At 44.1% G+C, this 26,775-nt stretch overlaps 1 protein-coding gene across 1 annotated transcript in view; it reads left to right on the top strand.

Moving 5' to 3' along the window:
- The first annotated feature begins 1,991 nt into the window (after positions 1-1,991).
- The window catches only part of XDH (xanthine dehydrogenase), a 60,879-nt gene continuing 36,095 nt past the window's right edge, over positions 1,992-26,775 (top strand). Inside the window, exons 1-14 of the mRNA XM_054397471.1 lie at positions 1,992-2,045; positions 10,271-10,328; positions 13,126-13,222; positions 14,940-15,048; positions 16,739-16,865; positions 18,099-18,160; positions 18,475-18,543; positions 20,265-20,333; positions 20,699-20,785; positions 21,808-21,949; positions 22,764-22,856; positions 23,819-23,970; positions 24,918-25,011; positions 25,831-25,940. Of these exons, the coding sequence (XP_054253446.1) occupies positions 1,992-2,045; positions 10,271-10,328; positions 13,126-13,222; positions 14,940-15,048; positions 16,739-16,865; positions 18,099-18,160; positions 18,475-18,543; positions 20,265-20,333; positions 20,699-20,785; positions 21,808-21,949; positions 22,764-22,856; positions 23,819-23,970; positions 24,918-25,011; positions 25,831-25,940 (1,323 nt within the window). The remainder of the gene's footprint in view (positions 2,046-10,270; positions 10,329-13,125; positions 13,223-14,939; positions 15,049-16,738; positions 16,866-18,098; positions 18,161-18,474; positions 18,544-20,264; positions 20,334-20,698; positions 20,786-21,807; positions 21,950-22,763; positions 22,857-23,818; positions 23,971-24,917; positions 25,012-25,830; positions 25,941-26,775) is intronic.

Genomic DNA, 26,775 nt, shown 5'->3' with positions numbered 1-26,775 from the left:
GCTTGTGTGATTCTGCTGTTAATGCTGTAATGGCTGGGTGCTCCAACGTAGCTGTGACATGTTACCTGTGGTTATGAAGTAATCATGGCCATTTAAACTATTACAAAACCATTTACAAGTGCTAAGCTTGTGTACACTAATTTCGAGACTGATGCTTGCTCCAGGAGGGCAGTGCTTTGTGTAAATTTGCAACACAAAGCGACAGAGCTGAAGATTTCTCGGGGAAAAGTGTTGTTTATTCCTGCACCTTTTCCACTGCAGAGCGGGAGGTGGCAGGCAATAGGCGTCAGCACCGCACGGCTTCACCGCAAGTGCAGAGGGAGGCAGCTGGTATTAAGCACAAGTTTGCCACGAGCTACACTTTCAGCAAACAGAAGGCCTGTGAAGAAGTGCTGAGGCAGTGTTTGACAGCTGTTACAAAACAGCTTTTCTAGGGGATAAACCGGGCAATAGAATCCTGTGAGTCAGAAGATAAAAAGCTGGGGAAAAAAAATGCTGTGTGCATTGTGTTTGCTCTGGCATATTGCTGGAACACTGAGAGGAAGACTGCCTCTCAAAATGGCACTTCCAGCAGGGTTTGCTGGTTTGTGACTTGTTTCAGAGAGGTTCCTGGGAGGGAGATTTTTGATGTAGTGCATTCCCAGGGATTTTAAAGAAAACCAAAGGACCTGACAGAAACTAACAAGCCTGGGATGCTGGAGAAGGGGGAAACAGAGTCACAAACATCAGAGCAGATCAGGTGATGTACAGTGCTAGGAAACTTCTAGGAGACTTTGAAATTGTGCTGTTTTGTGGAGAAATTTTAAACTGGAATTAAAGGTTAAGGTATTTTGTTCATGAAACTAACCAGTGTCATAGCTAGGGGTCTGTGGACAATTAATTCTGTGGCAACTCTGGAAGGCTAAAACAATGCTAAATATATCATTGTGTAATGGAGGAACCAGAAGAAACCAGCACCAAGGAAATGGAAGACAAATTCTTCAGCGAACTGTTTTACCTCTGTGTTTCACTGACAATGTGCACCTAAGATCCAGGATGTGAGGATTCAGCCAAAAAAGGTAAGCCTGAATATTTTAAGAACCCAGTGAAACCATTGTGGTCCTAGCCCAGCACCTCTTTTGAGGTGCTAGGCATCCATATAGAATTTGTATGCTCAGTAAGTCATTCTGACATCTGATTTTTTAAAGGGGATTGAAGTAAAATGTTCATTCCATTTCCATTTAAGAACCTAGAAAACTCTTTGAAAGCTAAGCCCACAAACTGATCCTCTTTCCTAGCCTCAGAAGAGGTGCTGTGTTTGAGTGTCAGCATTGTGGAACTGCTTTGATCTGGGCAAATACACATCTGTTTAAATCATGTCCTGGCAGGTGGAAGGTGCTGTAAGGAAAAAAAAAAGTAGTGAAACAGTCCTGCAGTCAGTCAGGTAGCTGATGTGCATGGATGGAGCAGGATTGGAGCAAACTGGTGGTCTCCCCATAGACCTCTGCGTAGGGAATGCCACGTGGATGGCTCTGCACAGAGCAAGGGAAGCGCAGCTCTCTCTTGTCAATATTGGGTGAGGGACAGTTGGGAGAACCTCTCTTCCCCTGGAGATTGCATTGGATTGCAAAACACTGTGAATTCCTGGCAGCCCTTGCAGTGGCACACTCTGGGTGCCCCAAGCCTGACAGTGTAATCTCAAGGGAAATGCAGCTGAATTGTGATCTCTTGCTGTACAAAAGAGGGCGGGCCACTCTTGCTGTCCCAGCTCCCTTTCTGTCATGACTGCTGCTGCAGGAGCACCAACCAAAGGCAGCTGGCACGCCTCTTCCTTGGCTCTTATATAATGTGGGGTTGCAGAGGGCACTGATGTAGAAACAAAGTCAAACACTCTTGAGGCAGACTCGTATTTCTTGTCCTCTCGCTGGTGCTCCCTTGGCTGAGGGGTGTAGAGCTGCTCTCAGGAGGGGGCTCTGTGGCCCTGGTCGAGTGACTTTTGGGAGGTGTGCAGGATGGCTTCCAACGAGACAAGGGATGAACTGGTTTTCTTTGTGAATGGTAAAAAGGTAAGGAAGATTCCAGCTTTCTGTCCAGCTTGCTCCTGCACCGTGGTTTGATTATTTCTTTTTTTCTAGTCATCGTTTTCCTCCTCTGGAGCTTTCTACTTGCCATGACTTTTAAATATGAAATTGTGAAGGCTATTTATTGGCTTTTGCTCTTTTTTTCGACTTTACCTTGTGATTTATTCAAAGAGTGGCACAACTACAGAATGCTCCTTTTGCATTCTAGATTTGTCAGCAATGATTTACTGCAGTTCTGCCGTAACTGCCTTTAAATGAAGATGCATTGATTAAGTGTAGGCATTGCCATGAGGAATAATTACCACAGATCTGGAATATTTAGTCATCCATACAGAATTTCTATACTCAGTAAGTCGTTCTGGCATTTGATTTTTAAAGGGAATTGAAGTGAAATATTCATTCCAATCCCATTTAAGAAGTTAGAAAACTCTTTACAACCTAAGCCCACAAACTGATCCTCTTCTCTAGAGCAGCTGCTGGGAAGTGGCTGTCTCAGAGGAGGCTGGGCTGTTCCTTGCACCTGTGGGACACCTTTGAATATTTGATCCCAGAGCCCCCTTTCTCAGTTTGGACTACCCTTGATTCTTCAAAAGCTTATCAAGTCAAGGCTGCCTCAGTTTTAGATTATGAGTACCAAGTTAGTTCTGTTTCTGAGCTCAGCTCAATGCTAATCTTGCCTCACCACCTCCTCCTTGCCGAGGTACTCGGACAGGGAAACTTGTGCCAAAGGAGCTTGCAGCTGGGAAAGTTGAGGAGGGGAGAGGGTTTCATATCCACTGTGAGGTGTGCAGCTGAGACTTTTTGGGCCTTCCCTGTGCACTGCTCGGGGGTGAATCACAGGCAGCACTAACTTTGGGATGGAGAATTCATTTTTTTTAACCCCTTGCATAATATTCTTAGCTGATGGAAAAGCTCCATGCCCTGCCCTATAGACTGGCACAGGAGTACCATTGGTTTTGCTTTTGTTGATCTTTCCTGATAATTTATTCAAGTATAAATGTGGATAAGATTCTTGCTACAATTAGGATGTTTTACTTCGGAATTCAGATCCCAAACTGGATTGGAATTTGAACTTTCCAAGGTGCTAGAGCATTTGATGTCAAAGTTTTCTTGACTAATGGTTAGGTGAAGAATGAAATTTATCTAGAGTGGATTATAAATCAGTCAAGGAGCTCTTGAATGTATTACTGACATAGGACCCAGCCCTGGTTCTGAGGTTTTATGAAGAAGGATGAAAATGAAAACTTTTCTGACAGACAGCAATGGTTCATATCAACTTTAACTGACATACTGAGCCATTCATTGTTTAAAAGTGGAGGTGAAAACTTGAAGCTCCAAGTTAATCATGACATGAGTCTGGTAACTGAGAGGCCCAGGATGACCTGTGAGCAGCATCTGATGAATTTTCTGCTATGATGGGCACAGGTGGTATATGATTAACTTGTCTTCTTGCTCTGTGAAGGTTCTAGAGACTTCAAACCCTTCTTCTGAGAACCTCATTCTTTGGAGGGTGACCTGGGAGCTTTTTGCAGCAGGAGGTTGCCACAAATATCTTGGGAAATCCAGACCCTGATACAGGCCAAGGCCATGGCCAAGAGTACAGTTTTGCTTTCTTTTTCTGCTGTGCTCAAATAAAAGAATCGCAGGTCAAAACCAATCTGCTACTCACAGTAGGCATGAAGAATTAATAAACAAATTTCTTTATGTGTGCTGGTGCTGCAGCACTGGTTGGTGCTGAGGTATTACAGGAGCCTTGTTCTGTGTGAATCATTAGAACATCCCTTTCTGGAGGAGACTCTTGGCTAACACAGCAAAATATGTACTAGCCAAAGCAAAAGAGAATAGCCTGAGCTGCACAGAAGTGGTTCTTTTATGCACGTGGAGTGAGGCACAGAAGGAGAGGGAGAGCAGCCTAGATTCTGAAGGTTAACAGCAGAAAGCAGCCAGATGCTTTTGTATCAACTGTCTGCTCTTCTGATACCCTGGAGCTGAGGAGTGTCCTGTGAATGGCATTGCCCTTGGTGCATTTCAGCAGTTTTAATGGCACTGCAGTTCCTGCTTACAAAGGGCATGTCTCAGAGCTGAGCTGCTGCTCCTGTGAAGGGCTTTGTCATGCTGTGATCTTGGCAGCTGTGGGCTAAAAGAAACACACCAGGGGATGTTGGGTGCAGCTAATGGTACCAACTCTTTAAACCTGTCAAGGCTATCTCATCATCCTTCTCTGCTGGCTCATGGAACCAGCAGTGCTAGCAAAGAAGCAGGTCCACTTGATCAGAACAGAGAAGGCTTCCTGGGTTATATGCAACCCAGAGCTTTTTTGTTTTGTTTTTCCTATTTCCTTTTTGAGTGTGCTGCCAAAGTGGATAGAGTTACACTCCCACCAAATGCAGGTTTAAAAGAGAGAACCAGACTCATAGGGCAAACCAATTCCTGGCAACCAAAGTGGAGTTTGTTGGGAAATTTCTGCACTTGGGGGGTTTTGTGGTGGAAAGGGTGGTGCAAAGTGCCTGGGCAACACTGCTGAAACAGCAGGTGGCAAGTTAGGATATGGGTCCCTCTGACTGAGGTTTGTTCCTGGTTAAATATTCCATTCTGTTCCTTGCAAAGGATATGATAGCATGGCCAGTGGGAAAGATTACTGCTCTGTGAATTTGTGACAATGTGGCACTGGTAATAGCTGCTGATATTCTGTCATGGCACAAAGCTGGGGGATGAGAGGTGGCTGGTGAGATAGAAACTTTCATGGCAGCATATCCTTCTGTCTCACATTATTAGCCAGGTCTGCAGTGCTATCAAGAAGAAGTCTCCCCAGAAGAGCTGAGCACACTTCACATTCAGGATTGTTTGTTTTGGGCACCTGCTTACTTCACTGGGCATAAAGCTGCCACGTAACTAACACAAGGTTATCTCCATAGGCTGCCTAGGCTAGAATGCAAAACAACACACACAGTTTCAAAGAGTGGCAATTTTGTTTTCCTCAGCTGACAAGTCTGTCTCATGCATATGTGGCATGTGCATCACAGGCTCACAGATGTTAGGGGTTGGAAGGGGTCCTCTGGAGATCTTTGAGTCCAACTCCCCCTGCCAGGGCAGGACCGTAGAATCTAGCACAGGTTGCACAGGAACACATCCAGATGGGGCTTGAAAGTCTCCAGAGAAGGAGACTCCACAACTTCTCTGGGCAGCCTGTTCCAGTGCTCTGTGACCCTCAGAGTGAAGAAGTTCCTCCTCATGTTGAGATGGAACCTCCTGTGCTGTAGTTTACATCCACTGCCCCTTGTCCTATCCCAGGGTGCAAGTTAGCAGAGCCTGTCCCTTCCTTCCTGACATCCACCCCTCAGATATTTATAGACATTTATTAGATCCTCTCTCAGTCTTCTTTTCTGCAGACTAACCAGCCCCAGGTCTCTCAGCCTCTCCTCATAAGGCATTGCTCCAGTTCCTTAATCATCCCTGTAGCCCTCTGCTGGACTCTCTCAAGTAGATTCCTGTCCCTCTTGAACTGAGGAGCCCAGAACTGAATGCAATATTCTGCTAGGGCAGAGCAGAGGAGGAGGAAAATGTCCCTTGATTTGCTGGACACACTCTTCTTAATGCAGCCCAGGATCCCATTTACCTTCTTGGCAACAAGGGCACATTGCTGTCCCATGGAGAACTTGTTGTCCACCAGGATCTTTGATTTAAGATGAGACCAGTCAAAATACAGGATTTTTTTGAGCCTTGGGACCCTGTGGGTCCTGCATAAGAGTGAATTGTAAGTTTTCATTGTGCCAGTTTAAAGCAGAACAAAACATTCTCCTGACCAACAACAGATTTACACTGTGTGGTTGTATTCGCTTCGTTCATCTGTGTTCTAATCCTTTTCACTAGTGAGCGAATTTGGCATCTCTCACTGACCTGAGGAAGTCACTTTCATACTTTAAGGCCCTAGGGGACCTTTACCATTGAGTAGCCTGAGTTGCTCAGAAAAGCATCTGTTTCTCAATTAAGCACCCTAGGTGATGGAAAGCTTAGTATGTCCTTTGGAAAACTAGAAAAGAATCTGTTTTCTTTCCTTTTCTTCTCTTTACCTTGTTTAACTAGTATTATTTTAAATTGCAAAATCCTTTCCTTAACTTTCTGGGAACACCAATTTAAATTTGATCCTTTTTATTATTATCTGAGTTAGTGAAAGGCAGCAAACAACATACCTGAGATCCAAGTTGTGGACCTGAAATCATGGGGAAGTGAGCTCAGTACCTCTCTGGACCAGCCCACAGGTTCTATGAGTGTAGAGCACTGCTTAGGAAGTTCTTTCATGTTGTACTTGAAGTTTGAAGAACTGTAGGGCCCTGCTGAGCTCCCTGCTGAGCTGATCTGAGTATTTAAGATTCTTAGACTCACCAGACAAGCAGATGTGTAGTACAGAGCAAATTTACTGGGAGTCATTTTCTCTGTCAGTGCCACCCTAACGTTTCCAACACAGTTTCTTTGTGCATTTGTTTAATATTTAAGCTACCACATGCGGTAAAATCCACAGTTTTGAACCTGTCAAAATGTAGCCTCTGAGCCACTGAGTGTCTGGCAATATGACATTTGGGTTAAACCCCCCCCATAATAGCTAAACCCCAGTAACTGTGCAAAAAGGAAATATTCCTTCAATGGTGATAGACAATTAGGCTGATCCTACTCATTGAAGGCAGTGGATAGAATCTAGTTTCCTCCTGTACAAAAACACTGGGGGAAGCGGTGGCAAGAATTGTTGTGATGGGTAAGATCTTAAGATATTGAGCTGTGAATCATGTTGTTCTGGGCATCAGGCAAGAGAAGATGTTATCCCCACCCACAGGGTTGTAAAATATTTGAAGAACAAATCACAACAGGTGACTACGAGAAGCCACTGGAGGAATGACACGTTGGAGGACAAAACCAGATCAATGACACAGAACAAAAGGCAGGAACAGGACAAAATTCTTCTGCTGTGGCCAACAAGAGACACTGCTGAGCAAGCATCTCCCCACCAGGAATCTGAATGCAAAGAAAGGGCTCCTTAATCTCTGATGTGTGAGACTTGCTTTAATCCAGAATGTGTTCCAAACTCTTACCCCTTATCTCCCTCTCATCCCAAGTCTCTGCAAGCCCTGCAGATACACAGCTACAGTGCAGTGGTTTGAAGTGCCTCCAGCAGGAATTGGGCATGCTGGTTTGAACAGGATCAGAGTGTGGGTTGTGCAGGACATGTTCTACTATGTAGTGGGAACAACTTTCTTATAAAGTTGGGCAAAGGATTGACTTTGGGGCTTAACAGATGTGTGGAGCTGAGTGGCTGAATGAAGGTTGAGGCCTGTGTTTTATTTCCTATTTCTTGAAAAGGAGCCATTGTGCCAGATGATTAATTTGAGTACATAGTGGAGTGCTTCTTGGATTCTTTCAAGAAAACTTCTTGAGGCATTTCCTTTGATCTAAGGAAAGAATAATTCAAACAGTCTTTAACTGTCTGGAAAACTGTCCTGAAGTGTTTTCTGTGCCTGGCTATCTTAGAAGCTGCTTTGGAAGGGTTTGCAATGTCCACTGGCACAGTCCTGAGGAAGAAACTCAGCTTGACAATTTGAGTATGAGCTCACAGAATCACAGAATGTTAGGGGTTGGGAGGGACCTTGAAAGATCATCCAGTCCAGCCCCACTGCCAGACCAGGATCACATAGGGCAGGTCACATAGGAACACAGGAACACATCCAGGTAGGTTTTGAATGTCTCCAGTGAAGGAGACTCCACAACCCCTCTGGGCAGCCTGCTCCAGGGCTCTGGCACCCTCACAGTAAAGAAGTCTTTTTTCCTTTTGCTGAGATGGAATGCATTTATGTCCATTGCCCTTTATCCTATCACTGGGTGTCACTGAAAAGAGCCTGGCTCCATCCTCCTGACTGCCACCCTTCAGATATTTGTAGACATTCATTAGATCCCTTCTCAGCCTTCTCTTCTCCAGACTAAACAACCCCAGGTCTCTCAGTCTTTCCTTGTAGGAGAGATGCTCCAGTCCCTTAACCACCCTCAGAGCTCTCTGTTGAACTCTCCCAAACAGTTCCCTGTCCTTCTTGAACTGGGGAGCCCAGAACTGTACATAATATTCCAGGTGTGATCTAACTAGGGCTGAGTAGAGGGGGAGGAGGACCTTCAGTGCAGGAATGAGATGTGCAAAAAATGACCAGTTGTGTTTTGCAGCAGCAGCTTTATTGGACAGCTCTAAAAACAGGGTCTGAAAGAAGCAGCAATGAACCTTGCCTCTTTAGAATAACCTCATCACGTGTCAAAGGCATAAACCAGAAGTAGTGCAGGTGTTGTGAAGGTTTCTTATCAGTAAGAAAAGTGTCTCACCCAAATGGCCTCTCTTTCAGTTTGCCCTTCAAACTAGGAGAGATTCATTTAAATAAACTATAACTATTGTACTTAGGACTTGCACGCTGTAAGAGCCAGGAGCACAGGATTCTGTTCTGGCACACGGTGAGCTTGGAACAAGTTTCTTGGTGCTCAATCAATAACAGAAAAACGAAAGACAAGCTCTGCAGCCTTTTGGAGGTGAGGGCAGAACTTTGCTTCCTGAGCACGGGGCAGAGGTTGTAGTCGAGTCTGATTTTATGTCTAATAGATAACTGCCAAAACTGTTTTTCACTGACTCACAATGTGCAGAGGAAAATCTCTCCTGGTTGGCATTTCCCATTGCCACATTTAGGATGGCTGCTAATTGAACACTGGTTGGTTTTTAATGCTATATTTAGGGAGGGACAAGAAACTTCAAAGTAGTGATTGGTGCTTGCTGGCTGTCTTGCAGCACCTGTGTTGGTCACATTAGAGTTTCCACTGTTGGCTTTTTTGTTGTATGCAAAGTCTGTCCCTGATGCTGGTTCTGTCATCCTGTTCATGGCAGGGAGGGTTGGAACTATGTCCTTGAGGTCCCTTGCAAGCCTGACAATTCCATGATTCTGTGATTACCTGCTCATTTTGTCTTATTCCTCTAATTGTATGAACGAGAAGGGGCAGAGGTCCGTTGTGTGTGGTCAGTAAGGATGAGATGCAGCTTGAGAAGATGTCAGGAATTCAAAATTTGAATACACAAAACAGTTCTTTCTCTGCTACTAATTCTGCTTGGTTTTTATTTCATTTTATTTTATTTTATTTTATTTATTTTACTTAATTTTATTTTATTTTACTTTATTTTACCTCATTTTAATTTATTTTACTTTTACTTTATTTTACTACTTTTTATTTTACTTCATTTTATTTTACTTCATTTTATTTTACTTCATTTTATTTTACTTCATTTTATTTTACTTCATTTTATTTTACTTCATTTATTTTACTCATTTTTACTTCATTTTATTTTACTTCATTTTATTTTACTTCATTTTATTTTACTTCATTTTATTTTACTTCATTTTATTTTACTTCATTTTATTTTACTTCATTTTATTTTACTTCATTTTATTTTACTTCATTTTATTTTACTTCATTTTATTTTACTTCATTTTATTTTACTTCATTTTATTTTACTTCATTTTATTTTACTTCATTTTATTTTACTTCATTTTATTTTACTTCATTTTATTTTACTTCATTTTATTTTACTTCATTTTATTTTACTTCATTTTATTTTACTTCATTTTATTTTACTTCATTTTATTTTACTTCATTTTATTTTACTTCATTTTATTTTACTTCATTTTATTTTACTTCATTTTATTTTACTTCATTTTATTTTACTTCATTTTATTTTACTTCATTTTATTTTACTTCATTTTATTTTACTTCATTTTATTTTACTTCATTTTATTTTACTTCATTTTATTTTACTTCATTTTATTTTACTTCATTTTATTTTACTTTATTTTTAGATTTGCCTCATTCTGGTTTGTCTGAAAAACCCTGGCTTATGTAACGTATGTACTTTTATTTCTGCCACAATAAATTCAAGGAAATCATGGAATCATAGAATGGTCTGGGTTGGAAGGGACCTCCAAAGGTCATCTAGTCCAACCCCCTCTGCAGTCAGCAGGGACATCCTCAACTAGACCAGATTATGTCTGGATAAGCGACCAGCATTGATGAACCTAGCAAGAGGAGTTAACCACTGGATCTGCTTCTTGCTTGGGAAAAGAAGTTGCAGAAAGAGTAAACTTTCTCCTTCCAATGTGTGTTGTAAAGCACTCTGTAACAATACCTTTCCCTTCTTGCAGGTTGTGGAAAGAGATGTGGATCCAGAGACAACTCTGCTAACCTATCTCCGAAGAAAACGTATCCAGTGTCAGAGGAACCTGCAGAAGGCTTCAAATGCCTGCAGCGTTTCAGAATTTTTTGCTGTTCTGTCATTTGAGTGCTAGGCAGAGCTTGTGCACAGAGTGTAAGAGGTAGTGCCCTGCATGGTCTGGTGTCACAGAATCACACAGTGTTAGGGGTTGGAAGGGACCACTGGAGATCGTTCTGTCCAACGCCCCTGGCAGAGCAGCATCACCTAGAGCAGGTCACACAGGAACACATCCAGGTGGGTTTTGAATGTCTCCAGGGAAGGAGACTTCACAACCTCTCTGGCCAGCCTGCTCCAGGGCTCTGGCACCCTCACAGTGAAAAAGTGGTTACAGCTGCTATTCCAAGCTTAAGCAGCAGCAAATTTTGAATAATATACTTTAAATAACTCATTAATACTTTAAAGGGGAAAATGCTCAGAACTGCTGGAATCATAGAATGACTGAGGTTGGAAAGGACCTTAGAGATCACATGATGGAAAGAAAGCAATACTGAGGTGACAATAAAATTGAAGTAAATTTGTATGTGTTCCACACAACTTGTAAAGAATTTTCTGGCCAAAACTCTCCAGCCACTGGAGCTGCTTGCTGTAAATAATTTGGATACTACTGGAGAGCTAATATCCAATAACTTGATTATCCTGTGGCTTGTTTGTCAGATGACAGAGGGATGCAAACCCAAGAGGCAGGGTTGCCACCACATACTGTGGGCACGTTTGCATGAGCATATATGCAAGCAGTCACGTTTCACTCCTGTTTGGAACTGGTCAGCACATGAGTCAGATGAGTTTCAGGAGATGGGTAGCTATTACTGTGATGCCCAGGCTGGCTCTGCTAGGTCTGGTTCGGTAGGTAGCGTCATTCCCTGTGTTCTGAGTTTTGCCTGGCCAGCTGGGTGTGTAGCTTTGCCAAACTGTTCACATCCCTGTTGTTGTACTCCTTAAAAAGAATCGTGCACGCTTATTTCACCATGCTACCATCTTTTGTTTGTCTGACTTCTGAAAGCAGGGTGGAGATAGAAATCACACTCCTTCAGTATGAGTGTGGTGAGACTCTGGAACAGGCTGCCCAGAGAGGTTGTGGATGCCTCCTCCCTGGGGTGTTCAAGGCCAGGTTGGATGAGGCCTTGAGCAGCCAAATGCAGATGTGAGGTGTCTCTGCCCATGACTGGGAGGTTGGACTGGATGGTCTCTGAGGTCCCTTCCAACCGTAGCCATTCTGTGACTTTGTGACTCCTCTTTGGGGTTTCCAGCAGAACTATCATCAGCCTTAATTTTGCCTGACTGTTCCTTGGGTGGCTAATGTTCAAGAGGGAAGATAAGTGGCATGACTTTTGTGCCCACGATCACACCTCACCTCTAGAGACCTTTTATGTCTGAGCTTGTTAATATCTAAAGCAAATAGCTTTGTAAAGAGGTAATTGGAGCTCTTCCAAACCTTCTGATCTTCTACATGAACGTTCTGATGAACTTATTTTGTAGTTACCTGGTTAAGGTCAGACAAATACTTTGAGGAACGTGTGTTGAGGTTTTGTTTTTTTTTTTTTTTTGAGGCAGATTAACACTGCTGTCAAGAGAAACGTTGGATGGCACAGGAGAGCTGTGTTTCTGTGGAAGCATGCACATGGTTCTGGGAGAAACAGGCATGGTGTTTAGGCACATGATTCAGTGGTGGACTTGGCAGAGTTAGGTTTATGGCTGGACTTTTCCAGCCTAAATGATTCCGTGATTTCTGTGATAAGGTGAAAATAGTCAGTTACAGAACCTTTGCAGTGAAGGCAAAGATGATTTGAGTTCCCTCTGCCATGATGCCTGTTGCTTTTCCTCACACCTAAGGTGACTAACCTCAGCCTGGGCACGTGCACATTGCCAATGAAAGCAGCTCTTCTGTTCCCACCAAGAGTCTCTCAGTGCTGGCTAATCCTCTTGACCATAAATAACAGTGTGTAATTACCTTCTAATGAGCAAAAGAATCTAAAGGAGAAGTGACTCAAGGAACTGTCTCCTGAAATCCCTTAACAGACATCAGTACAGACATGAGTTTAGGCCAATCCATACACTTAGTGAGTTCCCAAATGTCTGTGCAGTGGCTCTCTGCATCTCAGTTCTGGATCTCAGAGCTTCCCTCCTCTGGTTTTGCAGGAATCAGGCTGCTGAGGAGTATTCTTGGCTGTTTTTTTGTCCTTAGCAATGGGGAAGCCATCATTAATGGGGCCCAGAAAGAAGCTAGAGTGGCCTGGCTATGACTCTTGAGATGCAGGTAGTTTGTGAGCAGTTCAAATGTTAACTGCCATGTCAGTGCTTAAACTAGTTGTAGCACTGCCTGACTGCCCTGCCTGGGTGCCTTCTAGGTGGTGAGAATCACCAAGTGTAGGAAGAAACCAACCACCACTGGTAAGAGGTGCTGAAGGAGATGTCACCATGTGTCTCAGGGATCTGGCTGTGTGCCTGAACAGCTCCTGCTCAGCAATTACTGAGTGCTTTGTCTCCCTTATGTCATTTCCTTTTCTGAGTTTAAAGGAAAGTGGGAACTGTTGAAGCTCAGAAATCTTGTTTATTCTGAGAGTCTACTGGAATGTGGACTTGACTCCATATTAGGGCTTTTGAGTCATGATCTCAAAGCTCACATGCCAGCATTTGAAGCTTTGCTTGTGTTAGATTATTAAGCAGAAAAAAAAAAATCAGTGCTCAGTTTCCAGCAAGAACTTGTTGCTAAACCTTGATTGACAACTCTATGAGCAGGCTTCTGCCCAAACTCTTTGCGTTTTTCCTTGATTCTTGTTCTCTCAGTGGGCCTATGTGGGACAAAACTAGGCTGTGGAGAAGGTGGATGTGGTGCTTGCACTGTTATGATATCCAAGTACGATCCCTTTCGGAAGAAAATCCTGTATCCTTTGCAATATGGACTCTTCAGCAGAGAAGTGAAATGGGGGCAGATTTCAGACATTTCAGAGGTGGTTCTATTAAACAAACAAACAAACAAACAAACAATCCCCAAGTTCTATAATGTGTGTTTCTGCCAAAATATGATTTTCCACTTTCAGAACGTAAACTCAGAAGGCTAAGACAAGGTGTTTTTCCTTACAGCATTGCACAGTGCTGACAGGGAACTATTTCTTCATGCCCTGAACTATCTGCACTGACTTTAGCACACAGATTATCTACCTTTTTTCCAACTCATAAAACCTTCCTCTTCCTCTCTTTCATCCTAACATGACTTCTTGCTGTGGTAACCCAAATGATGGTTACTGTGATAAAATCTTTATTGCTGTTCTATTACTACAATAATCTGGTTTCTGTACACCAGCAGATAGTAACTTTCTTTCTCTTGCAACCTTCAGAATGACTCTTATTATCTGAGACACGAATGTTCCTCATGGTCTGTTTATAATTAATTGAGGACTGAAGCAGTGGAATCACCTGTACTTGGTCCTGAGTTCTGTGTTCAGTTCTGGGCACCACAGTGTAAGAAAGACATTGAGGTGTTGGAGGGTGTCCAGAGAAGAGCAATGAAGCCAGTGAGGGGTCTGGAGGGCACGGTGTATGAGGAGTGATTGAGGGAGCTGGGGTTGTTTGATCTGGAGAAGAGAAGGCTGAGGGGAGACCTCATTGCTCTCTACAACTCCCTGAAAGGAGGAGTGAGGCTGTGAGGCTCACATCAGCTGCAGTGAGGCTGATGTTGGTCTCTTCCCCCAGGTAACCAGCAATAGGCCGAGAGGAAATGGCTTTGAGTTGTGCCAGGAGGAGGTCAGGTTGGATATTAGGAAACGTTTCTTTGCTGCAAGAATGGTCAGGGACTGAAACAGGCTGTCAAGGGAGGTGGTGGAGTCACCATCCCTGGAGGTGTTCAAGAAGCTGTGGCCCTTCAGAATATAGTTTACTAGTCATGGTAGTTGGGTTATGGTTAGACTCAATGATCTTAAAGGTCCTCTCCAACCTTAATGATTCTATGATTCCATGATTCTGTGAAAAAAGGGGAATGGAAAGGGAGGATGAGGCAGAGGCCCCATTTTATTTTTATTGTGATGAGTGGAAAGCTCTGAAATCTTGGATGTATGTGGAATAATACTTGGAGATACTTTAACTTGGCTTTGAACAGGGTATCTTTAGGGTCATTATTTTCTCAGCTGATGGAAATAAAGTGGCTAGTCTATAAAAATTTTTGCAGCACTGTTCTCTTTTACCATCAGCCTGGACTTTCCCCCCATGTGTAGCTGCTAGAGATGGGTTCCTAGGTAAAAGGCCAGGAGATCTAGACTCTAAGATCTAGGATCTAAGTGCAAGTGGGCCAGGCCAGTGACTAACATCTTGGTGTTTGTAACCCATGCTCACATGGGTTCTGCAGCTTAACATGCAATGTGGATGCTCACAGTTGTTCTTTCTAGGTCAAATGCTATGGTGCATACTCAATTTAAACTTCAAGTGAAGTTGAAGGGAAATTTGCCTGAGGAGGTGCTGTAGGATTTGGCTTCTAACAAATCACATCTAAGTGCTCCTCTTCTGTCCACTTGATCCAGTTTCTGAGTACTCTTCAGTCCTCCTGTTCCTCTTTTCCTCTGTCGCTCAGCCCTGCCAAATGAAATGACCTTAATTTATTGTTGTAGCCACCATACTGCTAATGCCTGCCTCTTCCCTGTCTGTGCCCTGCATCATGTAGCTGTGACTACCGTTGAAGGCATAGGAAACACAAAATCCAGGCTGCACCCAGCTCAGGTAAGCTGTGAATGCTGCTAACTTTAGATCTTTGTCCATGTTTTCTTCTTGTTTTTAGTAAACCTACTATGAGATGTTGGGACCTTCATCATCATGTTAAAGCTGGGAGTTTGACTTGGCACGTGAGTGGCCTTTACATGCAGGAATGGCTGAGTGACAGAATCCAAGTCCTGAGCCAGTGCTGCAAGCTCTGCTGTGCCCTGACAAACTAACTGGTGCTATCCTGGCTGAGTTGCTGATGCTTGGTCCATGTCCTGGACCAAATCCTGGGAACTGAAATGGCTAATGTGTTGAAAGCCTGTTTAGGGTCTAGTAGAGGGTGTCCCTGCCCATGGCAGGAGAGTTGGAACTAGATGATCTTTAAGATCCCTTCCAACCCAAACCATTCTGTGATTCTATGAATTTACGACTTTGAGTTTGGTTCTGGTTTCCTGTGGTCTTCCATGAATGACCTGGATTTCTTGTCCTGCACAGTTCATTGATTCATAGAATGGTTTAGGTCGGAAGGGACCTGAAAGATCATCTAGTTCCAATCCCCCTGCCATGGGCAGGGACATTTTCCACTAGACCAGCTTGCTCAGGGCTTCATCCAACCTGGCCTTGAACACCCCCAGGAAGGGGAGATCCGTGACTTCCCTGAGCAACTTGTTCCAGCATAAAGAATTTCTTCCCAATCTCCAGTCTAAATCTGCCCTTCTCAAGCTTCAATCCATTCCCCCTCGTTCTATCACTACAAGCACTTGTAAAAAGTCTCTTCCCATCTTTCTTGTAGCCCCCTTCAGGTACTGGAAGGCTGCTCTGAGGTCTCCCTGGAGCCTTCTTTTCTCCAGGTTGAACAGCCCCAACTCTTGCATCCCATAGGGACAGTTAAGGCCCTTCTCTGCAGTAGTTCATTGAGGTTTGATTCAGCAATGCTTATGGAGTCCAAAGATATTCTTGGTGGGGAGGAGTGACAAGAATGTGAAGCTTTGCTCTTCTAGCAAGGTGTGATAATACACTTCTCACAGAAGAAAACTTACTTCAGCCTTGTACTGCTCCTTTAAGAGATACTGATTCATCCCAGTGTGTCCAGCGGGTCGGATTTGTGCCGGTGAACAACAAGGTGAAAAATCAGTTAGACATACATGACTGGATGACAGCTTGTCAGACCTTTGCTTGCTTGTTTTCTCTTCCCTACTTCTGCAGATTGTTAACAGCTAAGCTTTGAAATCCAAACCTAGGTCAGGGTTGGAAGGGACTTCAAGAATCATCTAGTTCAAAACCCCCTGCCATGGGCAGGGACACCTCACACCAGAGCAGGTTGCCCAGGGCCACATCCAGCCTGGCCTTAAAAACCTCCAGGGATGAGACTTCTACCACCTCCCTGGGCAACCTGTTCCAGTGTCTCACCACCCTCATGGTGTAAAACTTCTTCCTAACATCCAATCTGAATCTACCCATTTCTATTTTTGCTCCATTCCCCCTAATCCTATCACTACCTGATATCTTAAAAAGTCCTTTACCAGCCCCCTTAAGATGCTGGAAGACCACAATAAGGTCTCCTCGGAGCCTTCTCTTCTCCAGACTGAACAGCCCCAACTCTCTCAGTCTGTCCTCATAGGAGAGGAGCTCCAGAGATGTTACAGAAACAAGCACAACATCCAACTCGCCTTGACACTGTGAGCTGATGGCTGTTGTTACTTTTTCTCAGGAGAGAATAGCAAAAAGCCATGGGTCCCAATGTGGCTTTTGCACTCCAGGCATTGTCATGTCCATGTACACACTGCTTCGGAACAAGCCTGAGCCCGAAATGGAGGACATAGAAGATGCTTTCCAAGGTAATACTCTTAGACCTGCTGAGATGCAGCCTGTTCTCCTTTCATTACATCTGTTTCACCAAGTGGGATGGAGGTGTACCTTTTCTGGATGTATTTTGTTAAAGGTAGAGGTTAAGAAACTAACTTTTCCACTAGGAGACTGGCCTGGTGCTATGACGTGAACGAAAATGGCCTGTGGAAACCCTCAGTGAAGCAGGGGCAAGTAGCTTCAATCTTAGATCAGGATCCCACTAAGCTTAACACAGAACAAGTAGCTTGTTTCTGAGGGTCCTTCAAGAGCCTCCACACCTCCTTGTTTATTCATTGCTGTCACAAGAACATGCAGAGGTGACAAAGAGCATCTAAGCCAGTCAGCCTCAAGTGAAGGACCAAGAGAGTTGGAGTGGGGCAGAATACAGCTGCAGAAATCATCTGAGAGAGGCTGTTGCTATTGCTGAGGTTAGGGCTATTACCATGCTTCTGGCAATGTCTTGAGAGAAAAGCACATACAGAATCATAGAATTGTTAGGGTTGAAAGGGACCTCAAGGGTCATCCAGTTCCAGTCCCCCTGCCATGGGCAGGGACACCTCACAGCCACATCCAGCCTGGCATTCAAAACCTCCAGGGATGAGGCTTCCACCACCTCCCTGGGCAACCTGTTCCTGTGTCTCACCACTCTCATGGGGAAGAATTTCTTCCTAACATCCAATCTGAATCTACCCACTTCTAGTTTTGCTCCATTCCCCCTAGTCCTATCACTACCTGACACCCTAAAAAGTCGCTCCCCAGCTTTCCTGTAGCCCCCTTAAGATGCTGGAAGACCACAATAAGGTCTCCTTGGCCTCCAAGAAATCAACCTCTTTAACTCAGGAGAGTGTACAGATTAGACTTACACAGCTGAGGTAAATGAATGCTGAATGAGGCAGATTGTGTTGTTGGGTTGTTTTTTTCTGGTTGTTTGGTTGGTTTTGTTTCATTTTGAGGGTGTTGTTTGTATATGTTTTGTTTTCCCCTAAATTAATTTCAATTTAAAATTTCAACAAAAAGTGATGGTAGAGCTGTTGCAAGATTACTAATGAAATTTTCCTTGTGCCAGGTTTTTTTTTTTGTTTGTTTGTTTTTTGTTTTTTTTTTCCCAGTAGCTTTATCTAGATGTGACAAGCTTTGGGGAGAAACAATAAAAAGTTCTAATAGAAGAGAAGTTTTCAGCCAAATGGCACTAAAGTTTTACCCTTTTCACTCTGGCAATGCAGGAAACTTGTGTCGGTGCACAGGGTACAGACCCATTCTGGAAGGATACAGGACATTTGCTAAAGTAAGTGGCTTCAAATGATGTTTCAAACAATCTGGAAAGCTGACTGTTTTTTCCCTCTGTTACTGAAGCACCTTATGAGCTGAAAGGGGAAGGAAGGAAAATGCTGCAACAACCCAGCTCCAAGCTGGCCATCACACTGCAGGATACTGCATGCCACTAACAAGGGAAACACCTACTTGCTTGCCATGTCCTGTCTCCTCTTTCAGCTTTGAATATAATAAATGTGGGATCAGTTTCTCTCAAAAAGGCAAACAACCTTGATTAATTTCCTTGAAGTCTGCAGGTGTTTCTCAGAACGGTTTTTGTCCCTGCAGGACTCAAATTGCTGTGGCAGAGTAGCCAATGGCACTGGATGCTGTCATGGTGGGAGGGAAAATAGCATGGTAAGCTGGATTTTCAAAGCCATAACCTCAAATCTGCAATATAGTTTTAGTTTTGATCTTAGTCACCTCTCTGGCTCTACTATGGTGTGGCAGTTTAGGCTGGGTGCCCCCTGCCATAGAATCATAGGCCATAGAATCACAGAAACATTCAGGTTGGAAAAGACCCTCAGCATCACCAAGTCCAACCAAGAACCCTACTCTACAAGGTTCACCCCTAAACCACATCCCCAAGCACCATATCCAAACCACCTTTAAACACATCCAGGCTTGGTGACTCCACCACCTCCCTGGGCAGCACATTCCAATGCCTGACTACTCTTGATGGGAAAAAAAATTTCCTAATATCCATTCTAAACCTACCCAGTCACAGCTTGAGGCCATTCCTTCTTGTTCTATCTCTAATTACCTGTGAGAAGAGACCAGCACCAGCCTCTCCACAAGGTCCTTTCAGGTAGCTGTAGACAGCAATGAGGTTACCCCTCAGCCTCTTCTTTTTCAGACTAATCAGCCCCAGCTCCTTCAGTCACTCTTCATCAGATTTATTCTCCAAGCCCTTCCCCAGCTTTGTTGCCCTCCTCTGCACTGGCTCCAGCACCTCAATGTCTCCCTTGTATTGGGGTGCCCAAACCAGACACAATGCTCAAGGTGTGGCCTCACCAGAGCTGAGTACAGGGGACAATCACCTCCCTGGTGCATCTACTCAGAGCCATCTGAGGTGGTTTGAATGTCTATCTCTTGGGAAGCACTGCAGCTGCCTATGTCCTGGTTAGCATGGTCCACCATCACCACCACCACCACACAGTTTTCCTTCTGAATCTGGGAGGTACAAGAGGGAGGGGACAGGCTCTGCTCAGTTGTGTCCTGTGATAGGACAAGGGGAATGGATAGAAACTACAGCACAGGAGGTTCCACCTCAATACGAGGAGGAATTTCTTCACTGTGAGGGTCACAGAGCACTGGAACAGGCTGCCCAGAGAGGTTGTGGAGTCTCCTTCTCTGGAAACTTTCAGGCCGCATCTGGATGTGTTCCTGCGCTAGGTTCTGTGGTCCTGCTCTGGCAGGGGGGTTTGGACTCGATGACCTTAGAAGGTTCCTTCCAATCCCTAACATCCTGTGATCCTGTGAACAGTTTTGTTACAGCTGTGAGCAATGTGTTACCATCTCCTGATATGTTGAAGCAATCCATCTTTCTGTGAGAACAGATAGAAACCCTACTTAATTCCTCACTATCATCTTTCCCAAACTTTGCAGCCCAATGACAAATGAGGTAACTTAATGAGCATTCCAATAAATTGTACAATTGGAACTTCTTGGAATGCCTGGAGAGAAAAAAAAAAAAAGAGTTAATCACATTTTGTGTACCAAGTGAGGTAAAAACAGTGGAGGGATAAAAACAAGGAGTTAAGGCATAAACTAATGTGAGTATAAAATGAATTTAGGAAAGAGAGAATATAATGAAATTCTTTGCCAGGAAATTCCAGTAGATTCCTGTGGATCTTTTGTTAGGAAGCATCCGGTATTGCATGGAATACTCCACCAATTAAGACTGCTTGGAGTTCTTTTGTCAAAGTAATTTAGTAAGGGAAAAATGTTACTGCAAATTTCTGAAATCAAGAGATTGATTTTTAAAAAAAGGGGGAGGGGAAAAGAATGTATCCTGTAAAAGTTGGAATGTTCCAATTTTGAGTAGAGTAACTGAACTGTGCATCCTTCTGCTTCAGAATGGGGGCTGCTGTGGAGGGAAAGCCAATGGTCCAGGCTGCTGCATGAATGGAAAGGGAGACAGTGTGGTAAGGTGCCTCTGAAATATTTTTTTCTGATGTTTTTAGGTCTTAGTGCTTTTAACTTAGCTGCATTTGTGCAACACCAATTAGACTAATTTATATTTTCTGCTGGTCTTACCTCTGAAAAGGTCCTTTGATGTAATGTAAACCTTTAAGTGTGTTCAGAGTTCAGGTTTTTGACCAACATGCATTAGAATCAGAAAAATATGTCTGAAGCACCTGAAGTGCTGGATCAGGTGGCATCTTTTCACTGTCTGTCATTCTTTACTCTGTGAAACAGTAATAGGGATTTGACTGGAAAAGGGAATGAGGATTCTGTATGGATTACTTTCTTCTCTGCTTCCCAGTCATTTGCATTTTCTCTGTCATAGACAATGCTGTCCTCCAGCTTGTTCAACTCTTCTGAGTTTCAGCCATTGGACCCTACACAGGAACCAATCTTCCCACCAGAGTTAATGGTAAGTTCATTCAAGAAACAAAGCACCCAGTGTTATTCAGTTGTTCCCTGGTTTCATTGTTCTGCACAGGGGCTGAGTTATTCTATGTCTCTGCCCTATAGAAATGGCAGTGCAAAAGGTGGCTGTTGAGAAGATCCATGGGCATGAATTCTTCCCTGTTTTATAAAGGGGAAGTCTTCTAAGCCAGAGTGACCTAAAAGACATGCAGTTCTTGCCCCAGTTGGCTGGCTTTCCTCTCTGTCTCTCACCATACATGCCTGCCCTTGGGTTGCCTTCCCTTCTGGTCACTGCCTATCCAGGGGTGGGTCAGTTGCTGACAGCTATACTTCAGTTTACTACTTCTGCACTGATTACATCCAGGTCTGAGCCATTTGCCCTCTGCTCCCTTCATAGTGTAGGGAAAGAAGTAGGAGCTATGGGATGTAGCTGAATATATGTTTCAACTAGATGCCTTCCCAAAAGTACCAGCTTTACTCCACTCAGTGTAGAAGTTGGCTGGCTCTCACTTATATAAAAAATTAGGTGAGGTTAGTTTCTCTCAGTGTTCAATCCCTGTATTTTTGGGGGTAGTTTTTCATCTAAGCAAATGTGCCCCAGCTTGGGGATATGGTTTAGGGGTGAACCTTGTAGAGTACGGTTATCAGTTGGACTTGGTGATCCTGAGGGTCTTTTCCAACCTGAATATTTCTGTGATTCTGTGAAAATAGCTGAAGCCACAAGTATTTCCCAGAACTTTGCTCAGATGGAGCCTGCTGTCATAGGTCTTGCTAGGGAGATGTAGCAGCAGGATGCCCCTGGCAATATCAGGAGGGGGAAACTTTTGTCCGTGTGAAAAAGACTCTTGCCACTTGTAGGAGAAGGATGGGGAACAGCTAACTGCCAACAACGCTGTGGATATCACAGCCACCCTGTCAGTAACTTGCCTGAGATGGAGCCTGGCCTGGCACAGGCATGGGGGGAATGTGAGCAGGAGCTGTTGGCTCGGTGCAGGGCCTGAGCTCTCCCTGAATTCCCTTTTGCAGACACAAGGTAAGGCGCGGCAGAAGCAGCTGTGCTTCAGAGGCGAGCGTGTGACGTGGATCCAGCCCACGACTCTCGAGGAATTGGTTGCTCTCAAATCCCAGCACCCCGGTGCCAAGCTGGTTGTGGGAAACACAGAAGTGGGTAAGAGAAAGAAAGAGCTGACTCACATTAAAAGCAGCTGGAGAAACTTTCCATGGAGTATTTAGTAAGAACAGTGCAAAAGTAAAGCTCCTTCGTGGCACTGCTGTTGTGTAGCTGTTTAGTCTTCCAGACTCTGTGTTGGAACAAATTTCCTTCTCAGGTAGATTCATCTCAGAGTGAATGTTTTTCCTTGCTCTTTGCTGTGTGGGGTAAGAAAACTCCAAAGATCATCTAGACCTCTGAGCTTTTCTGCTAGTTTTGTGGACTTTGGAGAAAAGGGGGGCAGCACACAGTAAAATGTCCTCACAATCAAATGAATTCAGTTGTCAAACCTGCATTTGGAAAGATTTTTCTGTGAGTAAACTCCCAAGACATACATTCTGACTGTTGCCCCCCGCCCCAAGTATATACTTATGCAAACATAGGTGCTGAAGAAGAGAGTTCAGACTTGCTTAGTCATTCTGTTATCCTGAGCAATTGGTTCAGGAGCCAACCCCCAAGCTTTGTGTGGATCATTGCATTCATTGTTCTTTCCTGAAGTATTATGTGCAGTAGCCAGGTTCCACAAGTATTAGCCACAGTGTTTTTAAGGTTATTGTAAGCCTAGAAAAGAATGTCTAAAGCTTCCCTGTGAGGATTCTGGTGTTAGTGGAAAACAGCTGTTTGGTATCTCTGGGACCTCTTATAATCTATGTGACAGATGGCAAATGAACTGACTCTGCTTCACCAGAGCTGCTGCCACTTCAGTGAGAAATGGGGAACCTGGGCTCTCTGTCACCTGTGTGCAACTGAAGGAGTCTTTCTTTTCCTTAAGGCATTGAGATGAGGTTAAAAAACATGTTGTATCCAGTGATAATAGCACCAGCGTGGATCCCTGAGATGAATGCTGTCCAGCAAACTGAGACAGGTGAGCAAAAAGAGGCAGAATGCCTCTGAAGTGAGTCAGGCCTCCATGGACAATAAAGAGGACATGAAAGAAACCTCCCAGCTGAAAACGGATGTCTGTATGCATGCATGCCTCTCCCATCCAGGGAAATGAGTGAGTGAGACAAAACAATAATCATGGAATAAAAGAATTGTTTTGGTTGGAAAACACCTCTAAGATCATCCAGTCCAACCATCAACCTAACACCACTGTGGCCATTAAACCATGTCCCAAAGTGCCATGTCCACAGGTTTCTTGAACACCTCCAGGGATGGGGACTCCACCACCTCCCTGGGCAGCCTGTTCCCATCCCTGACCACTCTTGCAGCCAAGAAAATTTTCCTAATCTTCAAATTGCACAATTTCAGGCCATTTTCTCTTGTCCTATCACCTGATACTAGGAAGGAGAGATCAACCCCCACCTCACTCCAACCTCCTTTCAGGGAGTTGTAGAGAGCAATGATGTCTCCCCTCAGCCTCCTCCTCCCCAGACTAAGCAACCCCAGTTCCCTCAGCTGCTCCTCACCAGACCTGTTCTCCAAACACCTCTCCAGCTTTGTTGCCCTTCTCTGGACATGCTCCAGCCCTTCAGTGTCCTTCCTGGAGTGAGGGACCCAAAACTCACCACCATTGAGTGCAGGGGCACATCCCTTCCTGCTGCTGCTGGCTGTACCGTTGTGGATCCAGGCCAGGATACTGTTGGCCTTCTTGGCCAGCTGAGCACATTGCTGGCTCATGTTCAGCCAGCTTTCAACCAGCATCCCCAGGTCCTTTCCCACCAGGCAACTTTCCAGCCACTCTGCCCCAAGCCTGCCCCAAGCCTAAGAATTAAAGAGGGTTGTCACTAGAAGGTAGACGTTTAATCTATTTTGTTCATGATGTTGTATGTGATTTAACTGGGTTAATAATGGGAACAACCACTCTTTTCACTTCTTTGTTCACAGGGGTTGCCTTTGGTGCTGCCTGTACCCTGAGCTCAGTAGAAGAGGTGCTGAAAAAAGTGGTAGCAGAGCTTCCTCCTTACAAAACTGAGATCTTCCGGGCTGTCCTCGAGCAGCTGCGGTGGTTTGCAGGGCCCCAGATCAGGAATGTTGCCGTAAGTGACTTGGAAGCATCAAGGGCTGGAATTCAAAGCTGGAGTCTGTAGGAGCTGGCCTGCCTCATTCAGTTGTTGGTGTGCTTGTGCTTCTCACATGAGAACATTTGCAAACCTAGGCAAAGAAGCTACCACACATAAACCAACCTCAGGAACTCACAGCAAGGGGATCTCAGCTGCTGTCTGTGCTACACTGGTATCAGGGATTTAGCAAGCAAGGGAAAAAATGCAGTTGTCCAGGTCCTTCATTGCTGCTATCAGGATAAGTGGGGGAAACTGCAGCTAAGATTTCTCTAACTTAATAAAAATTGATTTAGATTCTTGGACAAACTTGCAAGAGGCAGGTGTGTAGGTTTTGACAGCACAACAAGGTCGGTGTAGTGTTAATACATCAGGTCTGGCAAATTTTCCTCTAGTTTCAAAGGAAAGGAGGAGATGAGTTCAGTATATTCAAACTCCATATACTGGGAATAAAAATATCAAGCAAGCAGGTGAATCAGCCTGCCAAGCAAAAAATTTTATTCCACAAGATGCTGTGCCCTATGTTTGCATTGCAGCCAAAAAACTTTGGAGTCCTGAATGGTAGTGAAGAGATGCTCTGTGCTTTCCTGGATCTTCCCTTAATGGCAGCTGCAGTGATTGAATTTTGGCACTGTTGGGCATACATGGTTTGAGTGTAAGATAATTCTGATGCATTACCCAAAGGCTGTTCTTAAACTTGCTTCAGGCAAACACTGGGATGGACTGGGAGAGCAGCTGGTTTCATGGGGGTTGTGTTTTCCCACTTCATCAAACACCTAGAACTGTTGAGTGAGCAAAGAGAAGTTACCAAAGCAGACTCATGCAGAGCTAACCTCTAGTGCATGGAGTAATGCAGGATTACAAGATGCTAGAGCTGTATCTTCAGGGGTTTTAATGTTTTCCTGATGCCTGTGTTATCCCTCCAGGCTCTTGGTGGGAACATAATGACAGCAAGCCCAATTTCTGACTTAAATCCTGTGTTAATGGCAAGTGGAAGCAAACTGACTCTGGTATCAAATGGTGAGTTATATTTCCCCATGGTGGTGAGGGTAGTGGGGTAGTCAGCAGTCTTCTGCTGTGGATTGCTAGATCACATCAGAACTTGAACTTGAAAGTGGAAGTTAAGACTATGTAAAATAGGATTAGTTAGAGTCCTCAGGGGTTTTGTCCTTTTTGTGGATGGAGTCCCAAGGCTATGCCTAAGGTTGGCTTCCTAAAGAATTTCTAATGAATCTCTGATACTCCATATGTGCTCACAGACACATCCTTGTGAAGAGCTGGGTGAAGATACCTGTTCATGAGAAACAACAGGCCTGAAATGTTTTCTGTCTCTGTCATATTTTGATCCTTGTGTAGTTCTCAGCTAATGATTGAAACTTGTTTTTTTTGTTGTTTGGGTTTTATTTAACTATGAAGAAAGCCAAATGTCTCAGTTTGTATTTGCTCTTAGGAAGATTTTTTTTTTAAACAGGGTCCTTGAAGTAAGTGAGCTGTCTGATCAGTGCCTTTCTGTGTTTGTGTGGAGGAAAGGGGACAGAAGGAATTAGGTTGGGGTGATGGAAATTGGTTCACCTGGAGGCTCAGCTTTAATTGGATAAAGCAGGAAGGAGGTCTCTCTGATCAGTCCCTGAACAAATAGAATTTTTTGTGTAGGTAGAAGCTCTCTCACATTCCATAAGGACCGAGTAAATCAGAGACAATCCTTCCTGATTTGGTGAAAGAAGGTGGGAAAAACAAAAACTGAGAGCAAATCAAGTGTGGCTTGTGTAGATTAAAGGCTCTTTCACACATGCTATTGCCATTCCTCACTCAAGTTACTCATCTCTCTTTGCTCTACAGAGGGCAAAAGGACCATCACTATGGATGAGAAGTTTTTCACTGGCTACAGAAAGACAATAGTTAAGCCTGAAGAAATTCTTCTCTCTGTTGAAATCCCCTACAGCAAGAAGGTAAGCTTGGAGGAAAAGACTTCGAAGTCTCTGGACTCTGCTGTTGTTTGAGTGTTAGTTTCAATGTTAAGCACTTTTTCTGATGACCTCCATTAGGTTCTGTAATCCCAAGTGGTCCAGGAAGCAAGTACATTACTTGGAGAAAACCTAGCACCATACACTTTTTGACAAGCAAGAGGAGCTGGGCTCCAGTGATGAAGTCCAGTAAGCCCAGGAGTTTTTCCTAGTGCAAGCAATACAAATTTTACTTTCTTGTCTGGAGCTTTTTCAGTGCATTCAGTAATGATGAAAGGTGTCAAAGTGATGTTCCCACAGGTCTAAGCTCAGTTTCCAAAATAGTCAGCAAAGATACTAGCAGTTCCTGAAGTGAAGGGAAGGTTCCCAAGGTTCCTGCTTCATTTATTTGAACTGAAATGGAGGAGGAGAGGGTAATAGGGAAAAATGTGTATGGCTAAGAAGGAAGTTCAGTTTCTGCATCCTTGCCTAGCAAGACTGAAACCACAGGAACTGCTTATTAGGGCTTTTGGCAATGTGGACTTGCAACTTCAAATGAAGCTGCAAAGCTTCCTTCAAATGGAGCAGTCCCCTTCTGCAGCAGCATGAATCATAGATGTGAGGTGCACATCTCACACAGATGTGAGGTACAAGGCCTTTTTGCCTTTAGGGATGAGAACAGCAGACTGTCATTTTATGTCTGTCAAGGTATTTTGGGGTTTTTTTTTAGGGTTTGAGGTTACAAGTTGTAAAATGCAAGGATTCACAGTGTAGGGTACTGATGGAGTGGGTCCAGAGGAGGGCCACAAAGATATCTGGGGGGCTGGAGGACCTCTCCTAT

The sequence above is a fragment of the Indicator indicator genome, chromosome 2 (assembly GCF_027791375.1).
Source record: "Indicator indicator isolate 239-I01 chromosome 2, UM_Iind_1.1, whole genome shotgun sequence".
NCBI lineage: Eukaryota > Metazoa > Chordata > Aves > Piciformes > Indicatoridae > Indicator > Indicator indicator.
Note: the sequence above shows the minus strand (reverse complement) of the source record. Positions and strands in the feature narration are given on the sequence as shown.